Below are 23,265 nucleotides of genomic sequence, written 5' to 3'. Positions count from 1 at the left end.
GTCTACATCACATTGGATCAAACATTATCAATAGTTCAAAAGACAGATGTTACAAAAACGGGTACAATGGTCCATGAAAAGACGGCAAAAGTAGCATTGATCATTGAAATCACCACACCCAGTGACAATAGGGTCTTGTGTACAGAGACACACAGTCATAAAATATCAGGATTTGTAGGCAAATGACAGCAATATGGAAAAAAGATACCCAGACAGTTCCAACAGTAGTAGGAGTAATGGGGCCTTATAAAAAATAATCTAGTTACCAATATATGTAACTCCATACAAATTGCAGGAGGAGTCATTATTGGGCACATTACAGGTGCTGCAAAGAGCACTTCTGGCTGACATCAAAGACTGAAACAATACTAATTTCATGAACTTTAATACTACTTTGTCTTAGGAATGGGGTCCATTCTGAATTGGTATTAGAAATCCAAAAGATTTGGAGAAATTCAAAAATACGACATATCAACCCTTATATCATTAGATGGGTCATTAACTGGCTCATTGCTATAATCCATATAATCAAAATAGTAGAATCCACCTCCTACAGCAGACATGTAGCCAGTGGTATTCCACAGGGATCAGTCCTGGGACCTCTACTGTTTGAAATCTATTTCTCCATAGTACAAGCAAAAACTAAAGGTCTGTGGCTGACAAAGTTTGCTGATGACTGCAAATTGGGAGCGGTCACAAAATCTTCAAATGATGTCAACATCCTACACGAGGGTCTTAAACAAATGATTGGCGACAAAGTCATGGCCTTGAACTCAATGCAAAAAAACTGTATTATCTGCTTCAGTAAGAGCGATGTTCCTGCTAACTACCACATCAATAACACCCCAAGTACGCACTCAGTGGCAAGAGACCTGGGCACACAAGTTGACAACAACCTCACCTTTGATCACCATGTCTCCATAGTGATAAGGGCATTCAATACTGCTTTATTTCATAAGTAAGGGCATTGCCTCCAAAAAAATGTTATAACCTCCCTGTACTCTTCCCTTATCAGGCCAATAATTGAGTACAATGCCCCTTTTGGTATGTACCTTTCCAACACCTGCAGCAATTGGAGAGACCACAAAGGTTCCTTACAAGGAAAATTCAAGGTCTTTTGCATCTGTCCTATATGGATCATCTGAAATCACTGACAATTTATTCTGTTTCATACAGACTACTCAGAGGTGATCTCTGCCTTCCACAGAAGGCAATCTCTGACCCTGCTTTATTGGAAGAGCTGCTTAATCACAAGTCAAATGGTACACTGGTTACTCGCTCTAAAGATCTTAGCCTGGTATGTGACATTAATAGAACCTCCTGGAGGGACAGATTCGTCTCCCAGAGGTTTCCACATCTTTGGAACAGACTCCCATTTCATGTCAAACAGAGCACATCATTGGCCCTCTTACAACACAACCTGGACAACTGGATGAGTAAAGTACAGTTGTGTACACTTACCATAAATGTAGATGTTCAAGTGTGCTCACTGTTGCAGTCATTACATTTCAGTAATCTGCTGGCAGATTGCCCTCAGTCTTGGGTCTTGTGTCGGTTGCTGTCCCTTCTTCCATGACGGCAGGGGTATAAAACAAGCAGCTGACGCCATTACATCACTTTTTCTTGCCCCAGATGTCAGGTGCCCCCCAAATGGGGTGCAAATAAAATTAAAAACACAAAACTATACCTCCAATCAAAAGCAAACACACCAAAAAGTCTTTTAAGCATAGTAAAAGAAAGTAGAGGTATAGTAAGAGAAAAATGGGGCTGGAGGGAGGGTAACCAGGACTGCAACAGTGAATACACTTGAACATCTACATTTATGGTAAGTGTACACAACTGTACTATGTTCTTCGTGTTTCACTGTTGCAGTCATTACATTTGGGTAGATTCCCAAAGCTATGGTTGGGAGGATGGATTTATACAGCATTAGGACCGGCTATAAGGCCCTGCAAGACAGCAGCGGCAAAGCCAGCTCTGGATTTAGAGAAAATTGTTAAATGATAATGCTTGGTGAAAGTATGTACAGAACTCCAGGTAGCAGCTTCTAGAATATGCCTGGTAGGAACACCTCTGAGAAAGGCTGCAGACGTAGATGCAGCCCTGGTGGAGTGAGATCTGATCCCCTGGGGGATAGGTGTTCCATGGTGTTTATAGCAGTAATGAATGCAATTGCTTATCCATTTAGAAATAGTTTGTTTTGAAATAGTCTTCCCCTCTGCCCCAGCAGCAATTGTTCAGATTTTCTTCGAAATTTAGTTCTGTCCAAGCAGAATCAAAGTTCTCTGTGCACGTCCAAAGAATGCAGAATCCGTTCTCCTTTGTTCTGTGGATTGGGATAAAAGGTTGGCAAATGAATGGACTACTGGTTAAGAGCCACACTGGAAACCACCTTGGGCATGAAGGATGGATTGGTCCTCAGAGATACCCTGTCCGCATGAAAGATGATGAAAGGCTCCACTGCCATAAGGGCCTGTAATTCAGATATCCTTCTAGCTGAAGTGATTGCTAAAAGGAAGGCTGTTTTCCAAGAAAGAAATTTTAAGTCTACAGTAGCAGCTGGCTCGAAAGGAGGTAAAGTGAGCTTCTCCAAAACAAAGTTAAGGTCCCAGGCAGGGGTAGGAGCTCTCCTGGGTGGTCTCAAGTTCTTTGCCCCTCTGAGATACTGCTTGAGCAGGGGATGAGAAAAGAGGGGTGTTGCACTGTGTTACAGTGAGCTGAAATAGCTGAAGCGTGGATTTTAATAGAGGAAAAAGACAGGCCCTTGTGATGCATTTCAGTTAAGTATTGCAAAATCTGAGGTAAATTGGGCTCTGCTGTGCTCATCCCTAAAGATTGGTTCCAGGCACAGTCTCTTTTCCATTTGTCAGCATAAGATTTTCTAGTACTAGGTCTTCTCTCCTCCAAGATGACATCCATTACAGGTTTGCTGAGGGATGCTAAGTGTGAATTTAAGTGATTAGCCAAGCTGCAAGATTCAATGTTGGGAGCTGACAGTGCAGAATTTGGTTCTCCTGCTGAGACAGCAAGGAAGGTGTCTGAGGCAGGTGCCATGCAGGTATTTGTAACACACTGCGCAGGAGTGGGTACCAGTGCTGGCGTGGCCAGTCTGGAGCAATCAAAATCATTCTTGGTTTGTCCTGTTTGACTTTTAGCAGAACTTTGGACAGCAGAGGGGGAAAGGCATAGACTGATAGTTTTTTCCAGCTGAAGGACAGAGCATCCACTTTCCAGGCTGTTTTATAGGGAATCCTTGTGCAAAATTTGTCCAACTGGTAGTTCTGGGGTGAGGCAAATAGATCTATGTCTGGGCTTCCCCATTTGCTTGTCAACATTTTGAAAAACCGTGGTTCCAGTTTCCACTCGTGTGGGTCCATGAGATTTCTGCTTAGTCCGTCTGCCAGTGTATTCAGTTTTCCTGGCAGGAATTGAGCTTGTAGTTGCACTTGGTAGCTCAAGGCCGTGTTCCACAATGCTATGGCTAGTCTGTAGAGGAGGTAGGAATGTGTACCCCCCTGCCTGTTTATGTACCACATAACCGTGGTGTTGTCCATTAGTTGTCCTGGAAGAATGTAGTCCTTGAAGGCTGTCAGAGCATTCTGTACAGCTAACATTTATTTTTGATTGATATGTAGGTGCATTTGATTTGGGTTCCATTTGCCCTGAATGCACTTCCCTGCCAGGTGAGCCCCCAATGCATAGTCTGATGCGTCTGTATTTAGGGTTTGGGCAGCAGGGGGTAATGTGAATGGCAGTCCCTTGTTTTGGTGGCAGACCTCTGCCCACCATAGGAACTCCAGGCGTAGGCAAGGTATGATAGGAATCATTGTTTCCAGGCTGTGACAATGTTGACTCCATAGATTCCTCATATGCAGTCTTGCATATGGAATTAGAAGAATGCAGGAGGCCATGTACCCCAAGGCTTGAGTATTTATCTTGCAGACAAGCAGGGTTTTTGTGGCCACTTGTTTGAAGTAAGTTACCAAATTAATTTGCTTTTCTGGCGTGAGGAAAGCTATCTGGGCAGATGTATTCAAGCTTGCACCCAGGAATGTAATCAGTTGAGAGGGCACCAGTTTTGATTTCTTTTCGTTTATGGTGTACCCCAGACAAGTTAGAACCCTTTTTACAAATGCCAGGTGATTTAGATTTAGCCATGCACTCTGTGAATACCCTGGGCACAGTAGATAAGCCAAAGGGTAGTGCAGAGAACTGATAATGCAAGTAGCTTGCTTTGAAGCGTAGGTATGTTCTGCAAGATTCCCTGAATGGGATATGCAGGTAAGCTTCTTTTAAATCTAGAGTTGTCAACCAGGCATCTTTGCCTAGCATACGAAGTAACTGTTGAAGAGTCAGCATCTTGAATTTTGGAATGTCCAGAAAGGTATTTAGAGTAGACAGGTCCAGAATTGGACGCCATGATTTGCCTTTTCTGGGTACCAGAAAAAGCCTGGAATAGAAACCTTGTCCCTTTTCCTCTTCTGGTACTGGCTGAATAGCCCCCATGTTTAAGAGGGAAAGTACTAGTTTTTGAGCCTCTGCCCACTTATTTGGGGGCAGGTCTGGCCACCCGTTTGGTGTTGGCAATGTTTGGAAATGAAATCTGTATCCCTGGGACACTATATTTGAAACCCATTTGTCCTGGGTTATGAGTTCCCAGTTTTTTGCATGAAGAGCAATTTTTCCCCCCAAAGGGGCGGCTAAAAGGTAAGTGCTTGGTAATTTTAAAGGAAAGTCATTGAGACTGTTTACCATAGGGGGTGTCTTGTTATTTTCAGATTTGGAAGTGGAGGCCCCCCCCCCATTGCTTAGTTCTGAGAGTCCCCTGGGACTGAAACCTGGTGCTTTTGGTGTGTCTGGGTTTGGCTTGAGAGGATCTGGAAGAAGCTGGAAAGGACCAATTCTTAGTAGGCCAGTGCCTACTAAATCTTGGAGGTTGCAATTGTAAGAAATATTTTACAGTTTGCATAGATTTAGCTTTATCTTCCATCTTTTTTAGAACCTTTTCAGCCTTATTGTCAAACAGGCGGTCCTGATTTAAAGGAGCAGCCAACAATTTTGCTTTAACATGATCAAGCAGAGATTGCTACTTAAGCCAAGCATGCCTTCTAAGCACAGACCCAGTAACAGCAGCCCTGCAAGAGACTTCTAAAGAATCAAAACCACATTGCAAAGTATTTTTCCGACTTGTTCAGCAGAATGCAATAAATCCTGTAAATCTTTATTTTCCACACAGTCAGAAATCAACATAATTTTCTGTTTAAGCAGTCCAATAATATGCTGTTGATATTTTAACCTATGAAACTGACAGTTTACAGCCCTGATTGCCAAGGTTGCAGAAGTATAAACCTTTTTACCCCATCTATCCAGCGCCCTGGAGTCTCTATCTGAAGGGGAAGGATTTTTAGCAGTAGAAGCCGTAATGCCATTGGGCCCCTGAGAAATGGTTTCTGGATCTGCCACAGGATTTTTGAAAAGGAACTTGTGGGAGTCAGGAACCCTGTAGTATCTGTCAGGTTTACTGAGAGCTGGAGGCAGGGAATCAGGGGCCATACTGGATTCCAAAAATACATCATCGACAATGTCTAGTACAGGAGGTATAGCCAAAGGCCTATGCTGAGGTAGAAGAAGGAAGTTCCTAAGCCTCTTTTTAGATTCAGAAAATTCCTGATTTTCCCAGTGGAAATGCTCCCTTAAGGTATGTAAAGTTTCCCCAAAAGAAAAGTCCTTGGGGGGGGGGGTATAGCCAAAGGCCTATGCTGAGGTAGAAGAAGCAAGTCCCTAAGCCTCTTTTTAGATTCAGAAAATTCCTGATTTTCCCAGTGGAAATGCTCCCTTAAGGTATGTAAAGTTTCCCCAAAAGAAAAGTCCTTGGGGGGGGGGGGGGGATGGAATCCTCTGCATCAGAATCCTCATAAGTAGGTATGGACAAATTCAGGTCATTAGAAGAATCAGAAGAAACAGAGTACTGGTCAGAAGATTCATAGTCAAGCTCAGGATTAGGCCTCCTAGAAAGGGGGGGGGGTTAATACCCCTGATTAGAGTAATAAGATCTTCAGCCATTTTGATCATTTGTTTTTTAGGCATAGGGGCCTGGGCGTCGGTGTTTTAGACATAGATCGAGATTTAGGCCTTAGTATAGAAGGTGGAGTCGGTTTAATATGCAAGTCTGTAGGCCTGAATACACCCTCAGAAGCCGGTGCCTGCACAGGGGCTCCGGACCCATCCAAGGTAAAGACATCCACGGGTTCCACAGGTGAAGCATCTCATGGCATACTGGACTCCGAATGGGTCTCAGTAGAGGCCTGCAAGTCAGAAGTAGCTGGTATCAGGGGCTACGAAAGCACCTCACTGAGTACCGGAGAACTGGCGACTGGCTTAAGAGAAGCGTCAGCAGTTTTGGCCCTCGGCGGTCTGTCTGTCTTTTTCTTTGCGTTTTTTCAGAATTTCGGTAGTCGGATGGCTAACCGACGTCATTTCTGGATAATTAAACCGAGAACCAAAATATTTAGAGGCAAAAATGTACCAATGACGGATGGTGCGCTGATTAAATAAAGCACAAAACCGACAGTAAGGTACTTCGTGGTCAGGGCCTAGGCAAGGAATACAATACAAATGAAAATCTTTATGAAGTATTTGCTTTCCACAAGTAATGCAATTATTAACTTTTACTGACATCGGTAAGGAGCAAGAAAAAGTTTCCCCAATGGGTTACTTAGCTTTAAGTTGAAGACTTCGGTTCTGAAACTCGAAAACGAAAATTTCAGGAGTCGGCCAACCGGCACTTGCGAACTGCTTCTGCTTCGGGCACTGCACTGCAAGAATGCATGTTTTATACCCCTGATGACCTAACGTCATGGAAGAAGGGACAGCAACCAACGCAGGACCCAAGACTTTGTTAATCAGGCCGACTGAGGGCAACCTGCCAGCAGATTACCCAAATGTAATGACTGCAACAGTGAAACATGAAGAACATCTGTAAATTCACTCCGGTTATTCCACCTGTGTCCCTCTTGGACAGGGGCAATAGGTGTTGATAGTGGAAATAAGGGAAGAACTTACCTAGGCTTGTAAGGGTCCTAGGGCCATTAGCCTAGTAACTTCCAATGATCCTAGGATTCACCATTTACCATGGTTTCTAAGAAAACAGCAACAGAGTTAGTAATATACAGAAAAGCACAACTTCCAGTAACACTGTCTTTCTGATAGATTACTTGAGTGTGTCTGTGTGATGAGTATGTGTAGATATGATGACCTGTGTGATTTTCTTTATAAGTATTTTCTGTTAATAGGGTATGCAGTAATGTTAATTTTTCTGTGTTATATTCATGGGTTTACTTCTAATTTTCGAAGTTGCAAAACTTCCTATTTCTTATGGTTGAGACACTAAGATCGAAGTTTTGAAACTTTGAACCATTTAAATGGAGCTCGCCGTACAGCGCAGAATGATATATTTAAGCAATAACCCATGCCTGGGTGTGGGTAATGCTGGATGTACTCACGGTTGGTGTGATTTGGTCACGAGGGCAAAGCCCGAGTGGCCAAACAAAAAAAAAAGTGGGTAAATCCAGCATTACCCACACCCAGAAGTGGGTTATTGCTATTATACAATGACATTATTTAAGAAAAAAATACTTACTTTTCGTAGATAATGGCATTGTATAATGGCATCCTTGCTGCCCTTCTGCAGCTGTCCAGTATTCTGCGGCAGTTTTGATGTACTGCGCATGTGTATGGTTACGCAGTACGTCAGAGCTGTGTGTGGAAGCAACGGAGAAAGGAAGATCTCCATTGCTTTTTAAAAAGTGTCTCATAGTGAGACAGCTTTAAAAAAAGCAACGGAGAAAGGAAGATCTCCGTTGCTTTTTTTTAAGCTAACTCGCTATTTTTAACTCATTTAACAATAGCGAGATAACAGCAACAGAGCTCTTCCGTTCTCCATTGCTGTCCAACACAAGACTTGTACTAATGGAAAAAGTCCGGCTGACCAGACCTTTTTCCATTAGTATAAGTCTGATTTACAATGGGCACGCTGACCAATCAGCGTGCACGTTTTGGAATATTAACGGGGGTCGTTGTATAATTACCATTTTCCTCACTGTAGTGCGATCTCAGAGTTCATTAATTTAATTAGCAGGGTGGCTGTGGGGGGGGGTTGCAGGGGGCTTGTTCTGCAAAAACGTAAAAGAAAATTTTTGTTTTTATTTTTTTTAATTTACATTTTCAAGTTTCAAAACTTTGATCTTATGGCCTTGACCATAAATCATTTGAAGTTTTGAAACTTCGAAATTTAGAAGTAGACCCGTATTCATTGGTTTATATCTGCTTAATCTAATTCATAGATGCAGTGCAAGATTTCACTTCTGCCTCCATATGTTTGCAGTGTGAATCTGAGCAAGTCACTTAGCGCTCCCAGGTCACCAATGAAAAGGGGTACTTCTGTCCAGTGGGTTTACCCAGTTAACAAATGTATTAAAACAAACAAAAAAAAAAAACCATGGAAAATTATGTACCAGGCTAAAATCCACAGACAGGAAAGAGGAGAAAGACATGCAGACTCCATACAGAAGGTACCCAACCTGGGAAACAAACTGAAGAACCAAAGACTCTGTGTCAATAGCATTAAATACTGCACCTGTTCAGTGTAATGTGAATAAGAAAATTTGCCCTAATGCAGCAAGATGAACCACACAAACTGGCAAAGCTGACGATATGGATCTGAAGCCTAAAATGAGTGCAAGACAACTGGAGAATCTAATTTTGCCGCAGCCTTCACCCACCTTCTCAGTCACAGAGATCCTAACATTTCTTGCATTTGATCCAGGACTCAAGACTTTGCAAGCTTATATCGTTCTTAGCCTAAGGCATCATTTAAGCCCTGTTTATCACAGGTACCACTATCAGGAACACAAGGGTTCAGAAAACGTAACTCAGATCATCACTGGAAAAAACAGTTGTGCAACTAAACTTACCATAGCACTAGATCTTTCGAATGATCACTGCTGCAGTAGCCTTACCTATATGACTTCTATCCTGCTAAGGAAATAGCTGGCCAGCTTCCATTGTTTAAGAGCACCTTCCACATGCTCAAAGCATTAGTTAGCTTGAGCTGACTGAAAAGACTAGTTTGTATACCAAGCTCTTCAGAGCTTCCCTGATGATGAAGACTGCTTTTCAGCATCAGGAAAGCTCTGAAAGGCTTTGCTCTCAAACCATTCTTTTTAGTCTGCTCAGCACAAGCTGACTAATGGTTTGTGTAAGTGGAAGGTGCCCTTAAAGTTTAGAAGTTGTCCAGCTCTTGTATCCTTTGCAGGATATAAACCATATAGCTACGGCTGCTGCACAGTGATCAAATGATGAACATCACAAGCTTCTCCGTCATGATTTGGCCTCGGTATATGAATCGGCAAAAATTAATGCATACTTAAAAAGCCATCTTGTACACAGGCTATGCTAGAAGGAAGAATTTTTTCAGCGAGATCGCAGAAAGACCACACTGGGTGACTTACTAAATAAGCCATTTTAAACAAACATCCGATTTATTTTCTAAGTATTTGCTGAGGTAGCTGAACTGTGTACAATCATTCATTCTGAGCTACATTAGTACAACAATCCAAATCATAATAAAATAAGTGCAATTTCTAATGGGAGTAATGCAAGTCAAAAAATGTACACTGCAATAATACAAAGGAATACGCATTTGTACATGCTGCACAACATCCACAGTCTTATCCATAATATAAATGGTACTGTCAATGTTTCCATTCATAACTACTTCTTTTTCATTGCTATGAAACCAGTATTTTATTTATTTTTGAAAACTACAACTCCCATACAAGCCATCTCTGTATTATGGGAATCAAAGTCTACAATCCAAATGATGACCCATAGCCTTAAAAAATGTTGGACATAAAAAGATCCTAATCCTGATGCTAGCCTTCTAATGCAGGGCAGTATGCCCCAAAATAAATCAAGGTTCTGGAGATCAGGGCATCACTGTCCAGTGAGGTCAGCCACATTAAAAAGGCTTATATATTCCTTAGCTAATCCTTTCTCGTAAAAGAAAATGGAACTACACACTAAACAAGCTGAGGTGACTGTACATATATTAGGTGTCAGTTACCTGGCAGTGGAGATCACAACAGAAATTGCAAATCAATTTAGTGGGGAACAATAATAAAATAGCAGATAAAAAATACTAAAACAGGGATACGATCCATTCCATTATCTCCATCAAAAAATTCCACCCTGTCCTATTAGTTCACTAAAACCTTTCACAGTCAGAATCTTTGGAGGAAAGATATTATATTTGCATGATAGCAGGAGAAGAAAGAGTTAAACGTACACATCACTTTTAAGAGCATTTACCATTCTACCTCCCTACCTTTTCACTATCACTCTTGAATGAATCTATGGTTTTCTCTCTCTCTCTCTCTCTCTCTCTCTCTCTCTACCATCCATTCTGGTGGTCTATTCCACAAGTCCATAACCCTTACTGTGGAAAAGAAAATCTTCTACGTATTCAGAAGTATGCGGTTCCTACAATCTGCTGCACATGCTTGCTATTAGCATAATTCCTACCCAATCTGAACCCTTCATATCACTCTAATACACTGCTGTGCAGTCACATCACATCTCTATTTTTTTCTGGTCTCTAGCAAGAAGAGCTTAAGGCAAATTGACTTCTGGCAACAGTCTGTCCACAAAATCTCACATACCCTTCTTAAAATTTTCATCTGGACTTTTTCCAGCAGCTTGATGCATCTCTCCTTATATGACCTCCAGAACTGTGCAGAGCACTCCAGAGTGTAGCATGACCAGGGACAGGCAAGGATGAAGCCGTAGTTATTTTCTTCTAGACTATATTTCTTTAAGGAAAAAACACCAGCAATTGAATACTGTCACCGCTGCAACATAAGTGTGCTCCTCCTGGTCCAATTTAGCTGTGATTAACACCCTCAGATCGCTTTTATGCTATTCTGCCATCACTTCTACTCTCTTCTGATAATTTAAACAAGTGTTGCTGTGGATCAAATGAAGTACTTCATCCTCTGCAATGAGCCTCGACTGTCACTTTTTTTGTCTATTTTGTCAGCCTTTTTAAATACTTTCCTCCATCCTATTCTGAGGTACAAATCTTTCTGTTATCAGTAACAAGGTTAATATCCTACTTTCTGTTCACTTTGGCATGTGTGAAATAAGCACACGCTGGACTTGGCACCAATTCCTGCAGCACTCTCAATTGTCACATCACTTATTTCTGACATCAGTACTCCCGACACAACCTACTTTGCCCTACTCTTCAACTATGCAGCAACCCAGCTCAACTGCCATTATATCCCTTATCCTCCAGTTTTTTTTTTTTTTGCATCTGCCTGTGCAGGACCATGTCAAAGGCCCAGGGGAAGTCCAGGAAAACCAGGTCTGCTAGTAATCTACTTTCAACGTCTCGCATATCTAGCCACAAAAGTGGATCATGCTTGAGAGTTCCTTCTAGCCATTAACCCATAATGTTTGCTATCCTGGAGATTGCTGTCCCCTAGGAAAGTGACCAACCTTTCCTTCACGACTGCCTCCACAACTTTCCTAGCCACTGTTAAGTTTACATACACTAGAATTCCCTGGAATTTCTGCTTCTGCTTATACAGTAAACTCCCTCTTGTCTGGCCCCTCTTTAACTGGCCATCACATTTCTGCAGTAGTACTAGCAAAACACAACAAAGAAGAATACTTCCACCTCTTCTGGGCTAAATAATGACATACATTTGAGTTTTAGACTTCATATTCATTAGAAAAATGCATGCTAACACAAATCCTGTTATTCTAGCTGATTTATAACCTATAAATATTATTTTGCATGCTATTTCTGATTAACCAGCCATTCGTTTATCCAGCCCAAGATCCGGTCCCAGCGAGACCGGATAAGAGGCAGTCTACTGTACAAGGAAACTCTGGTTCTCAAACACTTGTGCAGTGAACAGGTAGATTCAAGCACATTGCCTGATTCAGCCAGCACACTTGCCAGATTCCTGAAGATGATGGGAAAAAGGCAATTTCATTCCTGTGTTTTAGCTTTCTGAAAAGCACCCAGTTCCCTGTCTACTTCTTCTCTGTCTATCCCGGTGCCTGTCCACTGCTCTCACCATGTTGTCTTACCTCCCCCTCAAATACACTGCATTCACCTCCCTTTCCTTCACAAAGAGTGAGGCAAAGTACCTATCACCCAAAAATTATTTTCACTGCCTGCGCATTTATATCACTTCTTCCTCCTTTCTGATATATACCTAAAAAAGTATTTTTCCTCTTCCTGAACTTATGTGCCCAATTTCTTTAAATCAGAGCTTTTGTTAACCACTTTTGCTTTTTGATGACTAGTGGAAAAATTCCAAAAGAGAGGTTTTACCAGCAAGCAGAAGAAGGAATTCCACCACCATAGAAAATCATACAAAATAAAAATTAGTATATACTGATATCAACACGAATGGTTACCAACAAGATCCCACAGAACAAGTCGAAGTCCATACTACTTGAAAATATCAGCCACCCGCCTTAGCTTTCTTAGTAACACAGCTTCTGGGCTACAAACAAAATTCAGTGCACTGTGCTCAGGAAGCATACTCACCTCTAGAACGGTTTGTAGAAGTAGTCTTCCCTCTTCATGTACAACTTGTCCAGCAGGTGCTATGTCTCCACAGCGTTGAAGCAACTCAGCCTGCAATGCAACAAATGCATTAGCAGGTCTAACACCTTAAATTGATAAATTTACTGTATAACGTAACTTCTTTTCTTAGGGACTGAAAAACATATCTTACTGCAAATGCTTGAAAGTTTCTGTACATACTCGTTTACTACAGACATTCTTTTCCTTTTACAAATTAAAATAAAAGCACAGTCCATATAACATATGTTCTTTGTTCTGTGCTACTATTTATCATAATCTCAGTGTGATTATGGGTAAATTTACTAAAAAAATGAACAAAATGAGAAGTATACCACATATTCTGATGTGAGGAAAAATACTAGAGAGACTTCTAGCACTACCTGTATTGCACAAAAAGGTACAAGGGCCATCATTCATGAACTTACGTCTTGCAATTTTAACACTTGATAGTCCTTCGTTCAGTTCAGGAAATGCGTTGATCTTTTTGTTTTCTACAATATTCTTAATGCTATTCCCCCTCTTACTAAAAAACTTAGGTGATTTACCAACCAATTAAAAAACTTCATTATTACTCTTATATTTTTTAAAATTTCCTTTATTAATAATAATTAAATTATTTACATCAGGCACAAGAATGTACTTGAATCAGAGTTGGATTGTTTCAAGTACTCACCATTGGAACCAGTAATATTTTTAGGGATACTCAAAAACAACTTCTGGATACCTCCAAAACCTAAATTTATCAATTAGTTGTAGCTCCAGTTCCCTAATGATCTCTGTTTTTGTTGTAAGATTTTTGATTGTAGTGAATGTGAACTTGAACACACCCATCTTTCATTTACAGGGTACATGCTCTTAAAATGAAGCAGAGAATTATAAGCTGTATTTTATGACTAATACGTCTGGATAAACTGCTATCTTTCTTATGTACAAACAAATCCAAAGATGTGACAAAGGTGAAAGTACACTGATGTGAAAATTCCAAAAACTCTGCTCCTTGACTAAGACCACAAAGGAAACCCTGATACACACAGGATCCTACTGTAATTAAGAAAATATCAATAAACCTGGCATAATATCTGAGCTTTCTGAAATCAATTACAATCACCCCCCCAAAAAATATATATTTGTCAAAAGTATAACAAAGATGTAACTTTTAAATATTAAAAATAATAATGATAGTGATGAGAGACTTAGGGACACAGGTGGACAGTGGTCTCACCTTCAATAACCACATCGCCACAACAGTCAGGACATCCTTCTATGTGGCACACCTCATCACTAAGGGCTTTTCATCCAGAAAAAAGGAGGTCATTATCCCACTGTACGCATCCCTCATTAGACCCATTATAGAATACAACGCCCCATTTGGTATGTACCTCTCAAGACATCTGCAACAACTGGAAAGGTCTCAGAAATACCTCACTAAAAGAATCACAGGCCTAAAGCAGATGCCCTATGCTGGCCGCCTTAAAAAACTCCAGCTACACTCTGTCGCATATCGTCTACTCCGAGGTGTTCTCTGCTTAACATACAAGGCCATGTCAAACCCAGAGCTGTTGGACATGCTACACTTAAAGAAATCCCAATCCCTCACAGCCACACATTCCAGGGATCTAAATCTTGTCATCACAATAAACAAAACATGCTGGAGGGATAGGTTCCTGACCCAGAGACTCCCCAGACTCTGGAATAGACTGTCCATACATGTCAAGCAGAGCGCCTCTTTGGCCCTCTTCAAAAGGAACCTTGATGATTGGATGGGAGAAAGGAAATTCACCCCGGGGATCACGTCAGTCACCCTGCTAGACAGGGGTCCAGGAAAGTAAATAGTGTGGAAAGAAATAGCCAGGGAATTGTTATGGCTACGCTTGTATAGGCCCTAGAGCCGATAGCCTAGTACCAACCAATGAATCTATAAAATAATCTTACCTAAAATCCTTTTCCGACATAAAAAATAATAAACTAAGGTAACAGTGTTGTTATTATAACTTCCCACAACCTTATAAAAACATTATGGGCTTGTGCTTGCAAAGTAAAAAATTTTTCATATAAAAAAAAAAGTAAGCAGCTTTTAATTTTAAAATGCTACTAATCAAAATGTTCTCATTAAGACCCGGGCTTATTGTGGCATTAGTTCTCAACTGCCACCTAAGCTGTAAAAACTCAGAATAATCACACGGTCCCTCCGCTGTCCTAAGTCCACCTGGTCTGTTACTATAAACCTAAACGTATATGTAGGATTCCTCTTCAAATGCTTAAATAAAGCATTCCTGTCATCTTTCTTGTTTATGTCATATAAATGTTGGTAAATCCTTTTTCTGAGGCCAAGCTTGGTCTTACCAATATAAAATGCCATACAAAACTCACATTGGTCCATGCAGACTACTCCTTACTTACTACAGTGAAATCTATGGTGCAATTTAATTTCACCATAACCCTTCACAAAGCAGGTGGAACCCACAAGGATGTGTTGGCACTTAGCACAATTACCATACTTCAACATCTTACCTTCCTGGCTTAACAAACCCATTTTTTCCAATATAATTTTAAAACTTAGTTTTTTTTTTATATATATAATAAAAGGCTTTACCCCCACAATGTCTATATATTCCTTAACCCCAAATACCATCCAATTTCTTTCTATAATAGATCTAAGGTTGTGGAAGTTACTGGTATAAGTTAAAACAGGGGACTTATTAAACAACTGGAAACATTAATATCATTCCTCATACTATTAATGGAATTACAAAGAGCAAGCCCATCCTTTTTCCCCAGTGATGATGCAAAATGGCCCATCTTTCTCTTAAACTCCACTTCCTTAAAAATGTTTAACAGATAAGTGTCGGGATAACCCCTACTACTAAACATATCCCTGAACTTTCTCATTTCAAACTGAAAATCAATCTCACCAGATATCATTCAGGCCAGTCTTAAACACTGCCCTTTTATCAAGGCTTTTTTTCTGGTACAAGGGGTGCGTACTCTCAAAATGAAGCAAAGAATTTGAGTAGGTGGGCTTATGATAAATATTGGAATCAAAGCCCTTTTTATCATAGTTCTTCCTTAAAGTGACATCCAAAAAATTCACAGAACCTCTCTGAACGTCCATAACAAACTTAAGGAAATCAGTTGTGGAATGCAAATAGTCAAACAATTCCTGCAGCCTAGCCTCAGTATCCCTCCAGAAAAAAAATCATATAGTCTAAAAATCACCCATATAATAGCCAACTATTTTGAATTCACAATTTAAAACAAAATTAATTTCTCAAAACAAAAGGACTGCATTGACAAACATGGGGCACATGCTGCCCCCTGACTACCCTTGTTGTCTGTCTAAAAAGTTGACTTTTAAATGTCAAAACATTATTCTCCAAGACAATACCCACAAAAGTCCTTAAAATGTCAATTTTTCCATAACTTAAAGACGTGTGATGGTTAAGATATTCATAAAACCATTCTATGCCTGTATCATGAGGGATAACAGAATATATATTTTGAATATCGATTGTAACAAATATAATATCATCACAAAAAAGATCATCAGAAATCCTAGATTAAAAATCCCAGGAACCCTTCAGTAAACATGGATTAGTCTCAAAAATTGCCTTGGTTTAAAAACCAATGTACTTGGCTAAAGTAAAAGTTTTAGATGCTTTAGCATCCACAACAGGACACATGGGGGATCAGAGGCATTTTTATGGACCTTGGGGATTCCAAAAATGGTGGGGGGTTTAGAGTTATTGACAAAGTTACAATCCTCAACAGTTATCTGATTACTTAATAACATTTCCTCTAAAGTCAAATCAATTTTACAATATGCAATATTCATTTGATTTATTGAGGCTTCCTCATAAGTGTTGCACTATAAAAGATTCAAACTTTTATTTATATAGTCATTAGTGTCTATAACCACCAAACCCCCACCCTTATCAGGCTTCGCAACTCTAACCTGTTTATTCTGAGATACTTCCCTTAACAGGGCCCTTTCTTGCTCACTTAAGATATACTCAGACAAATTTACACTGGCCTTTAAATAGTTCCTTATTTCAACTTCACAAAATTTCTCAAACAACAGAACCTAGGGTGGAGTGGAGGATTAAAGGTGCTAGGCCTTTTAATAATCGACAATGCATAATACTTTTCCTTAGTGGCCTCCTTAAAATAAAATGCACAATTTAATTTCCTCACATATAATTTCAGCTGCATAGGGACCTCCTCAGCTTTGCTTCTCCTAGTTGGCACAAATGTAAAACCACATTTAAAAATGTTAGCCGGCATAACATCAGCCTCCACACTGCTGTAATTGCGTATTTTAAAGTAATCATAGTCATTACAAACAACCTTGAATTCAACTAATAATGAGCCCTCTAAGAGCTCCCCCTCCCTTTCCCCCTTCTGCACCCATGAGAGGGGTTCTGCTGCCAATGGTTCACCTCTAATAAATTTGCTGTGTTCTCCTCCCTCCAGTTCCTCAACCTCAGGGACCTCCTCAAAGGAGGGTAAAGTGTCATCACGCCGAATTGCATTCACACTAAGTTCATTGTAGTCATTATTAACACTGTTATCTAACCCTTCAACTTCTTGTTCAAAATGAACCTGGGGGTTAGTCTGTTTACCCCAACAGGGGGAGGGGGTTAGGCAACACCCGTCTCCTACTCCATTTTGTCCCTATAAAGCTTCTTCACTTTCTTATTTTTAAAGTTCTCCAATGTCATGCTCTATTTTCATTAATAAACTATTATATTGATCAATGTTTATCACTGTGTACATTATTGTCCACCTTATTAATGTCTTTCAACAAACCGTTCATTTTCCTACCACAGTCTCTAATAAGCAACTTGAGCAATTCCCAATCATGTCTATTAAATAGTTCCAAGAGCTCACAATGTAAAATAGAATCTTTTAACAGTCCTGTTGGATATCTCCAAGTACGAAGGCATTTAGAGATCCTCTCAACATGCAAGCGCACTCTCAAATAACTGCTTTCAAGCTGTAATTTTCTACACAAATCTATCTACATAATGTTTTTAGTGTTGTGGGAAGTAATTTAGTTTAATAACACTATTACCTTAATTTATTATTTCTGTGTCAGAAAAGGATTTTAAGTCAGATGTTTAATATTTATAAGTTACAGCTTTGTTATACGGGGGGGGGGGGGTTGATTGTAGCCGAGTTGCTGTTAAGGATATGCGGTTATCTTTCTGAAATCACTTTTTGTATGAAAATTTCTTTTCCAAAGAAGCTATCACAAGACTGGCAAAATTCAAGGCCATGGTGTCACCCACTGCCACCCCCCCATTTGCTGAAAATGTGTTCTTTAAAAAAATATATTTTTAAATATTGTCTAGACACTCTCCTATAAATCTAACTTCACTTACTGTCAAGCTGTCTTCACTCATACAAATATTGCTGATCCATTTGTTCCCTAAATCCAGGTCTATAACTATAAACAGAAATGTAATATCTAATGTCACCAATGATGGAAGAGCACAGGAACAAGTCAGATATTTAAATACTGCAGAGATAATCTCTCTAATATAACATGGCTGAAAATCACAGGATTTAACTTCTTCAGTGCTAAGCTTGGAGATGAATGTGCTTTCTCTGGTACTATATTTTATGTTTTATTTTAGTTTATTGAAGTTGTGAATGTAAACAGTAGGTGTCTGACCCACTCCTCTGTTCTTTGATAGTCTTTGGACCTTAGACTCTTATGAGGCATCAAGCTGGAAAGCTGCCATAGGTTCTGGAACATATAATGGCTCAAAGAAATCAAAAAGGAGGCTGTCCTATGATGCCTAATGAAATCTCTCTCCTCTACACTTTACTGGTGGCTTGCTGAGGGCATCTCTCCCTTTTTGGAGCAGAATCCAGACCCTTCCCGACTGTATCCTTGAGGACAGGTTCCATGATTTGTAATGACCCAAGGTTACTCCATCTTTCTTTCTCAGAAAACATTTCCCAGTTAAAACATTTTTGTGGTAAATATTTTGGCTACAAGCTAGTCTATAGAAGACTTCATCAACGGGAAAGTCTATTGAGAGTTTCCAAAGGAAGGTTCATCACAGGTTGGAGGTTTTAGGACAGGCAGCACATATTTTTATCATTCTCTGAGATGAACACTTCCCCGTCTTCTGAATCCTAAATCATCCTAACCTACCTCCTGTACTGTATTTAGATTACAATACTATCCTGTCCTTGCTTCACCACGGTCAGAGCATCCTTATGGAATTTACAAGTCTGAAAACTGTCACCACTGTTAGAAATGGTCTGAGAAAGTTCTTACTGAAATGAAAGAGATCATCAAAATTAATAAAGATGTCTGCAATTTAAAATTGGATGCAATGACTGGATACAAAATTAAATACTCTAAGGTGCATAGCAGAAAGATATGTCCCAGCACTGAGGAAAAAATTCTACATACCACTACACAAAAGTGGCACATATACAGAGTCTAATAACTACAGACCAATAATGATCCCCCCTCCAAAATATTAGAGAAATAAATCCATATGCAGCTGATGCAATACTAACCTCAGATAACCTGCTCTCAGAAACACATGACTTTAGACTCCAGCACAGCATCACTACTGCTCTACTACATTTTACTAATATAATAAATCAACACAAACAATGGTCTGCTTGTCTCCACCATGTTCTTAGACTTGGCAAAGGCATTTGATACTGTCCCGCACCAACAACTGCTCATTCAACTCTCCTCAATAGGACTTTCACAAAACTCCTTGCTGTAGTTTCTTAGTTACCTGTCTGGAAGGCAACAAAGCCTTTAAATGGCAACAAACCTATTCATCCTTTCAACCAGTTACTAACGGTGTCCCCCTCTGGACTCTGTCATGGGTCCTCTCCTATTTAATACATTTATTACTAACCTCCACACATCCTCTCACGATGCTAGTTTAGTTCAGTATCCAGAAGACTCAAAATGTGTGGTCTCAACAATAAATAAGCTCCAAGACATTACCCAAAAATCTTTCTCCTCTGTAGAAACCTGGCTCAAAATATCAAACCCAAGAAAACTAAGTTAATGCTTTTTACCTCAAAAGTTGCCAAAATCAAAAGCAATCTTTTACCATAAAGTCAGCAAATAATACTGTCATTGAAACTGTAAATCACAGTAAACGTCTAGGTATTATAATAGAGGACTATCTCAAATATGACTTGACCACCATATACTGAACGCCATTACATCTGCACACCAGAAACTAGGCTCCCTTTACAGGACCAAAGGATTCCTTACAGATACTGCAAGAAAAACTCTAGCCACTATCTTTTTATTGCCAACTCTCTTATAAGCCACTCCTATCCTAACAAACTTGAACAATACTCAAAGAAAGAAACTTGCCTTCTGCTGCAATAAAATAGCTAAATTTGCCACCAATCTCCCTCAGAGGACTCACCATTGTCATAGCTTAAAGCAACTAAACTGGCTTGAACTCCACAACTACCTAACATTTATTAAATTATTTATTTACTTATTTTATTTTCCATTTGTTTACCAGGGATGTCCGATTGGGCCAGAGGTCTGTTTTCAGCAGAGGCCTGGGGAGAAAAGCTCCTTTATAAAAAATAATACAAGCAAATTAATGCAATACAATACCAGAAACAGACTTACCTATCTATGTCAAACAGAGCTCCTCATTAGCACTCTTCAAGAAAAATCTTGATGATTGGATGGGTAATAGGAAATTCACCCCGGGGATCACTTCTGTGGTTCTGTTTGACAGGGCCACAGGAAAATAATTTTCTTAGGTGGTGAAAGCCAGGGTACATTTTTGGCTAGGCTTGTAAAGGCCCTAGGGCCAATAGCCTAGTACCTACCTATGAAAATCCAAGTCCTGGAATTCCATACCTCAAATGACACTAACAATACATCCACATTTAAATCACTGCTTAAGAACATCTAGGTAACACCTGGCTGTGCTCCTGCACTAACCCAGGTTGACCTTTTCTGTCAATGCCTGTTCTTTCAACCAAAATATCTTTTCACTTTTTATATTCTAAGCTGCTTTTTTCAGCACCTACCAAATGTCTCTCTACCTACCTCTAAATTCACTGCTCCTTAAATACCTTTATACCTATCTCAAGTTTTACATGCATCTTTTTTCCCTCCTTATCAACTCATCTCTACACTGTCTTGCTGTTGCAAGTAGAAGTATTGCTAACATAACATCTGACATCTAATTTCTTTTATTTTTCTTGGCCTTCTATACTATATATGCTTTTCTTAAATAATCTGCATTGTATTTTTTTTAGATATTTCCTTGTTTTGTTAATTAGTTGTTTAGCTTACTTGCTACATATATTTCTTGTATTATCCTGTAATGTGTTTTTGGTATTGTATTGTAAAATTATTGTGTTCCAGAGTATGGGAAGCCTCGGGGACAGGAATCTATCCCTCCAGCATGTTCTGTTTATTGTGGTGACAAGGTTTAGGTTCCTAGAGCGTGTAACTCGGAGGGATTGGGATTTCTTTAAGTGGAGCATGTCCAACAGCTCTGGGTTTGGCATAGCTTTATATGTTAGGCAGAGATCGCCTCTGAGTAGGCGATATGCGACAGAGTAAAGCTGGATTTTTTTTGAGACGGTCTGTGTAAGGCATCTGTTTGAGGCCAGTAATCCTCTTTGTGAGGTATTTTTGCGACCTTTCCAGTTGTTGTAGATGTCTTGTGAGGTACATACCAAAAGGGGCGTTGTACTCTATAATGGGTCTAATGAGTGATGAGTAGAGGGGAACAATGACCTCTTTTTTTCTGGATGAGAAACCTTTTGTGATGAGGTGTGCCACGTAGAAGGATTTCCTGACCACTTTGGCGATGTGATTATCAAAGGAGATACTACTGTCCACCTGTGTCCCAAGGTCTCTTATCACACTTTCGGTATTAAGTAGATTACCGCCTATGTGGTAGCTCATGGGTACAGAATTTTTACCAAAGGGGATGGACAATGCACTTTTTGGCATTGAGCTTGAAATCATGTCTTTGACACCAGGCCCAGGCATCTGTCTCAGTGAGGCCCTTTTGTAGGATGTCCACATCATTAGGAGTTTCAATTATGGCTCCTAGTTTGCAGTCATCTGCAAATTTAGTTAGCCAAAGACCTTCTGTGTTTGTCTGTAATTCAGAGGTAGATACCAAACAGGAGAGGACCCAGGACTGAACCCTGTGGTACTCCACTTGTCACTGTTGTCACTGGTCTGAAGTCTGATTTGGAGTCTGCTACTTTCACAGTGTGGGTTCTTTCAGTAAGCCAGTTGGCAACCCATCTTGTGACATAGGGATTTATACCTAGTTTAGTGAGTTTATCTATAATTCCAGAGTTGGGGATGGTGTTGAACGCCTTGGCGAGATCTAGATAGGCTGTGGGACCCACCTTACCCTCATCCATGGCCTTGGTGACTACTTCAAAGAAGTCTATCAGGTTTAGGAGACATGATCTGCCTTTTACAAACCCAAACTGTGCGGGGGTCCAAACCCAAACTGTGCGGGGTCCAGCGTTTGGAGATCTCCAATGTCTTTGTTTATGAGTTCCATGATGATACGCTCCATGGCCTTGCAGACGAGGCTTGTCAGGCTAATGGGGCGGTAGTTCCCAGGGTCTGTTGTGGCCCCCCCCCCTTTGTGGAGTGGGATAACTGTCGCGGTGCGCCATTCAATGGGCACAAAGCCTGAGGTGAGGCTATGATTGAACATGGCACTTAGGTGAGGTGCCAGTTCATTCTGTAGTTCATTTAAAAGGCAGCCTGGGATGTTGTCAGGTCCCATGGATGCTATGTTCTTGGCTTTGGAGAGTGAAGTTTTTACCTGTGCAGCCGTGATTACAGGAACTTTGCATTCTTCCGGTATAAAGATGGGCCCTTTAGGGAGTGAGAGGGGGTAAAGTTAGCACTGAACCTATCTGCCAGGATGTTGGCAATATTAGTTGGTTCTGTATATTTAGTGTCATTGTGCTGTAACTCAGAGCAGATCTGAGTGTTGCTATTGAGATTTTTAACATAGCTATAGAATGCTTTGTGACTGTCTTTAGAATCCGTGGCAATTTTGTTTTCATAACTAGCTTTGGAGGATTTTATGAGGGATCTCAGCTTCTTACTGAGGGTGACCAGGGAGTTCCTCCAATCGTGGGATTTTTCTCTTTTTTGCAACAGTTTCTTCTGTTGTAGAGTTTGTTTATAGCAGAAGACCACCAGATTGGCTTCCTTTTTTGGAGGATAGCATCTTGGTTCTGTTAGGGATAGCACAATCCATGCACTCGTGTAAGTGCTTATAAAGTGCATTTGTGTAGGATTCAGCAGTCGTACCTCTATTGTCCATCTGCATGGGTGTCATGAAGTTTGCCACTTCTGTCTTAAGAAGTGTGAAGTTGGCTTTGGAGAATTTTTTACGGTTGTTTTCCTAATGGGGGGTGGGTGCGGGATGTGGATGTCTAAGGTGATTAGCCTGTGGTCGGATCTGACCTCTGGTGTGGAACACCAGTTACCCATGTGGGTGATGACCAGGTCTAGGATATTGCTGCCTCTGGTGGGGGTGTGGATAAGCTGATCCAAATCGTTGGAATTGATGATTTCCAGAAAACGTTGAGCA

At 40.3% G+C, this 23,265-nt stretch overlaps 1 protein-coding gene across 1 annotated transcript in view; it reads right to left on the bottom strand.

The window, feature by feature from the left end:
* Positions 1-23,265, bottom strand: part of IPO13 (importin 13) — a gene marked incomplete in the record, with an annotated part of 1,347,960 nt that overhangs the window by 81,823 nt on the left and 1,242,872 nt on the right. Inside the window, 1 exon segment of the mRNA XM_044085442.1 lies at positions 12,623-12,712. Coding sequence (XP_043941377.1) covers positions 12,623-12,712 — 90 coding nt within the window.

This window comes from Protopterus annectens, chromosome 10.part0, assembly GCF_019279795.1.
Source record: "Protopterus annectens isolate FY-2018-M chromosome 10.part0, PAN1.0, whole genome shotgun sequence".
In the NCBI taxonomy this organism is placed as follows: Eukaryota; Metazoa; Chordata; order Ceratodontiformes; family Protopteridae; genus Protopterus; species Protopterus annectens.
This window is presented reverse-complemented; position numbering and strand designations above follow the sequence as displayed.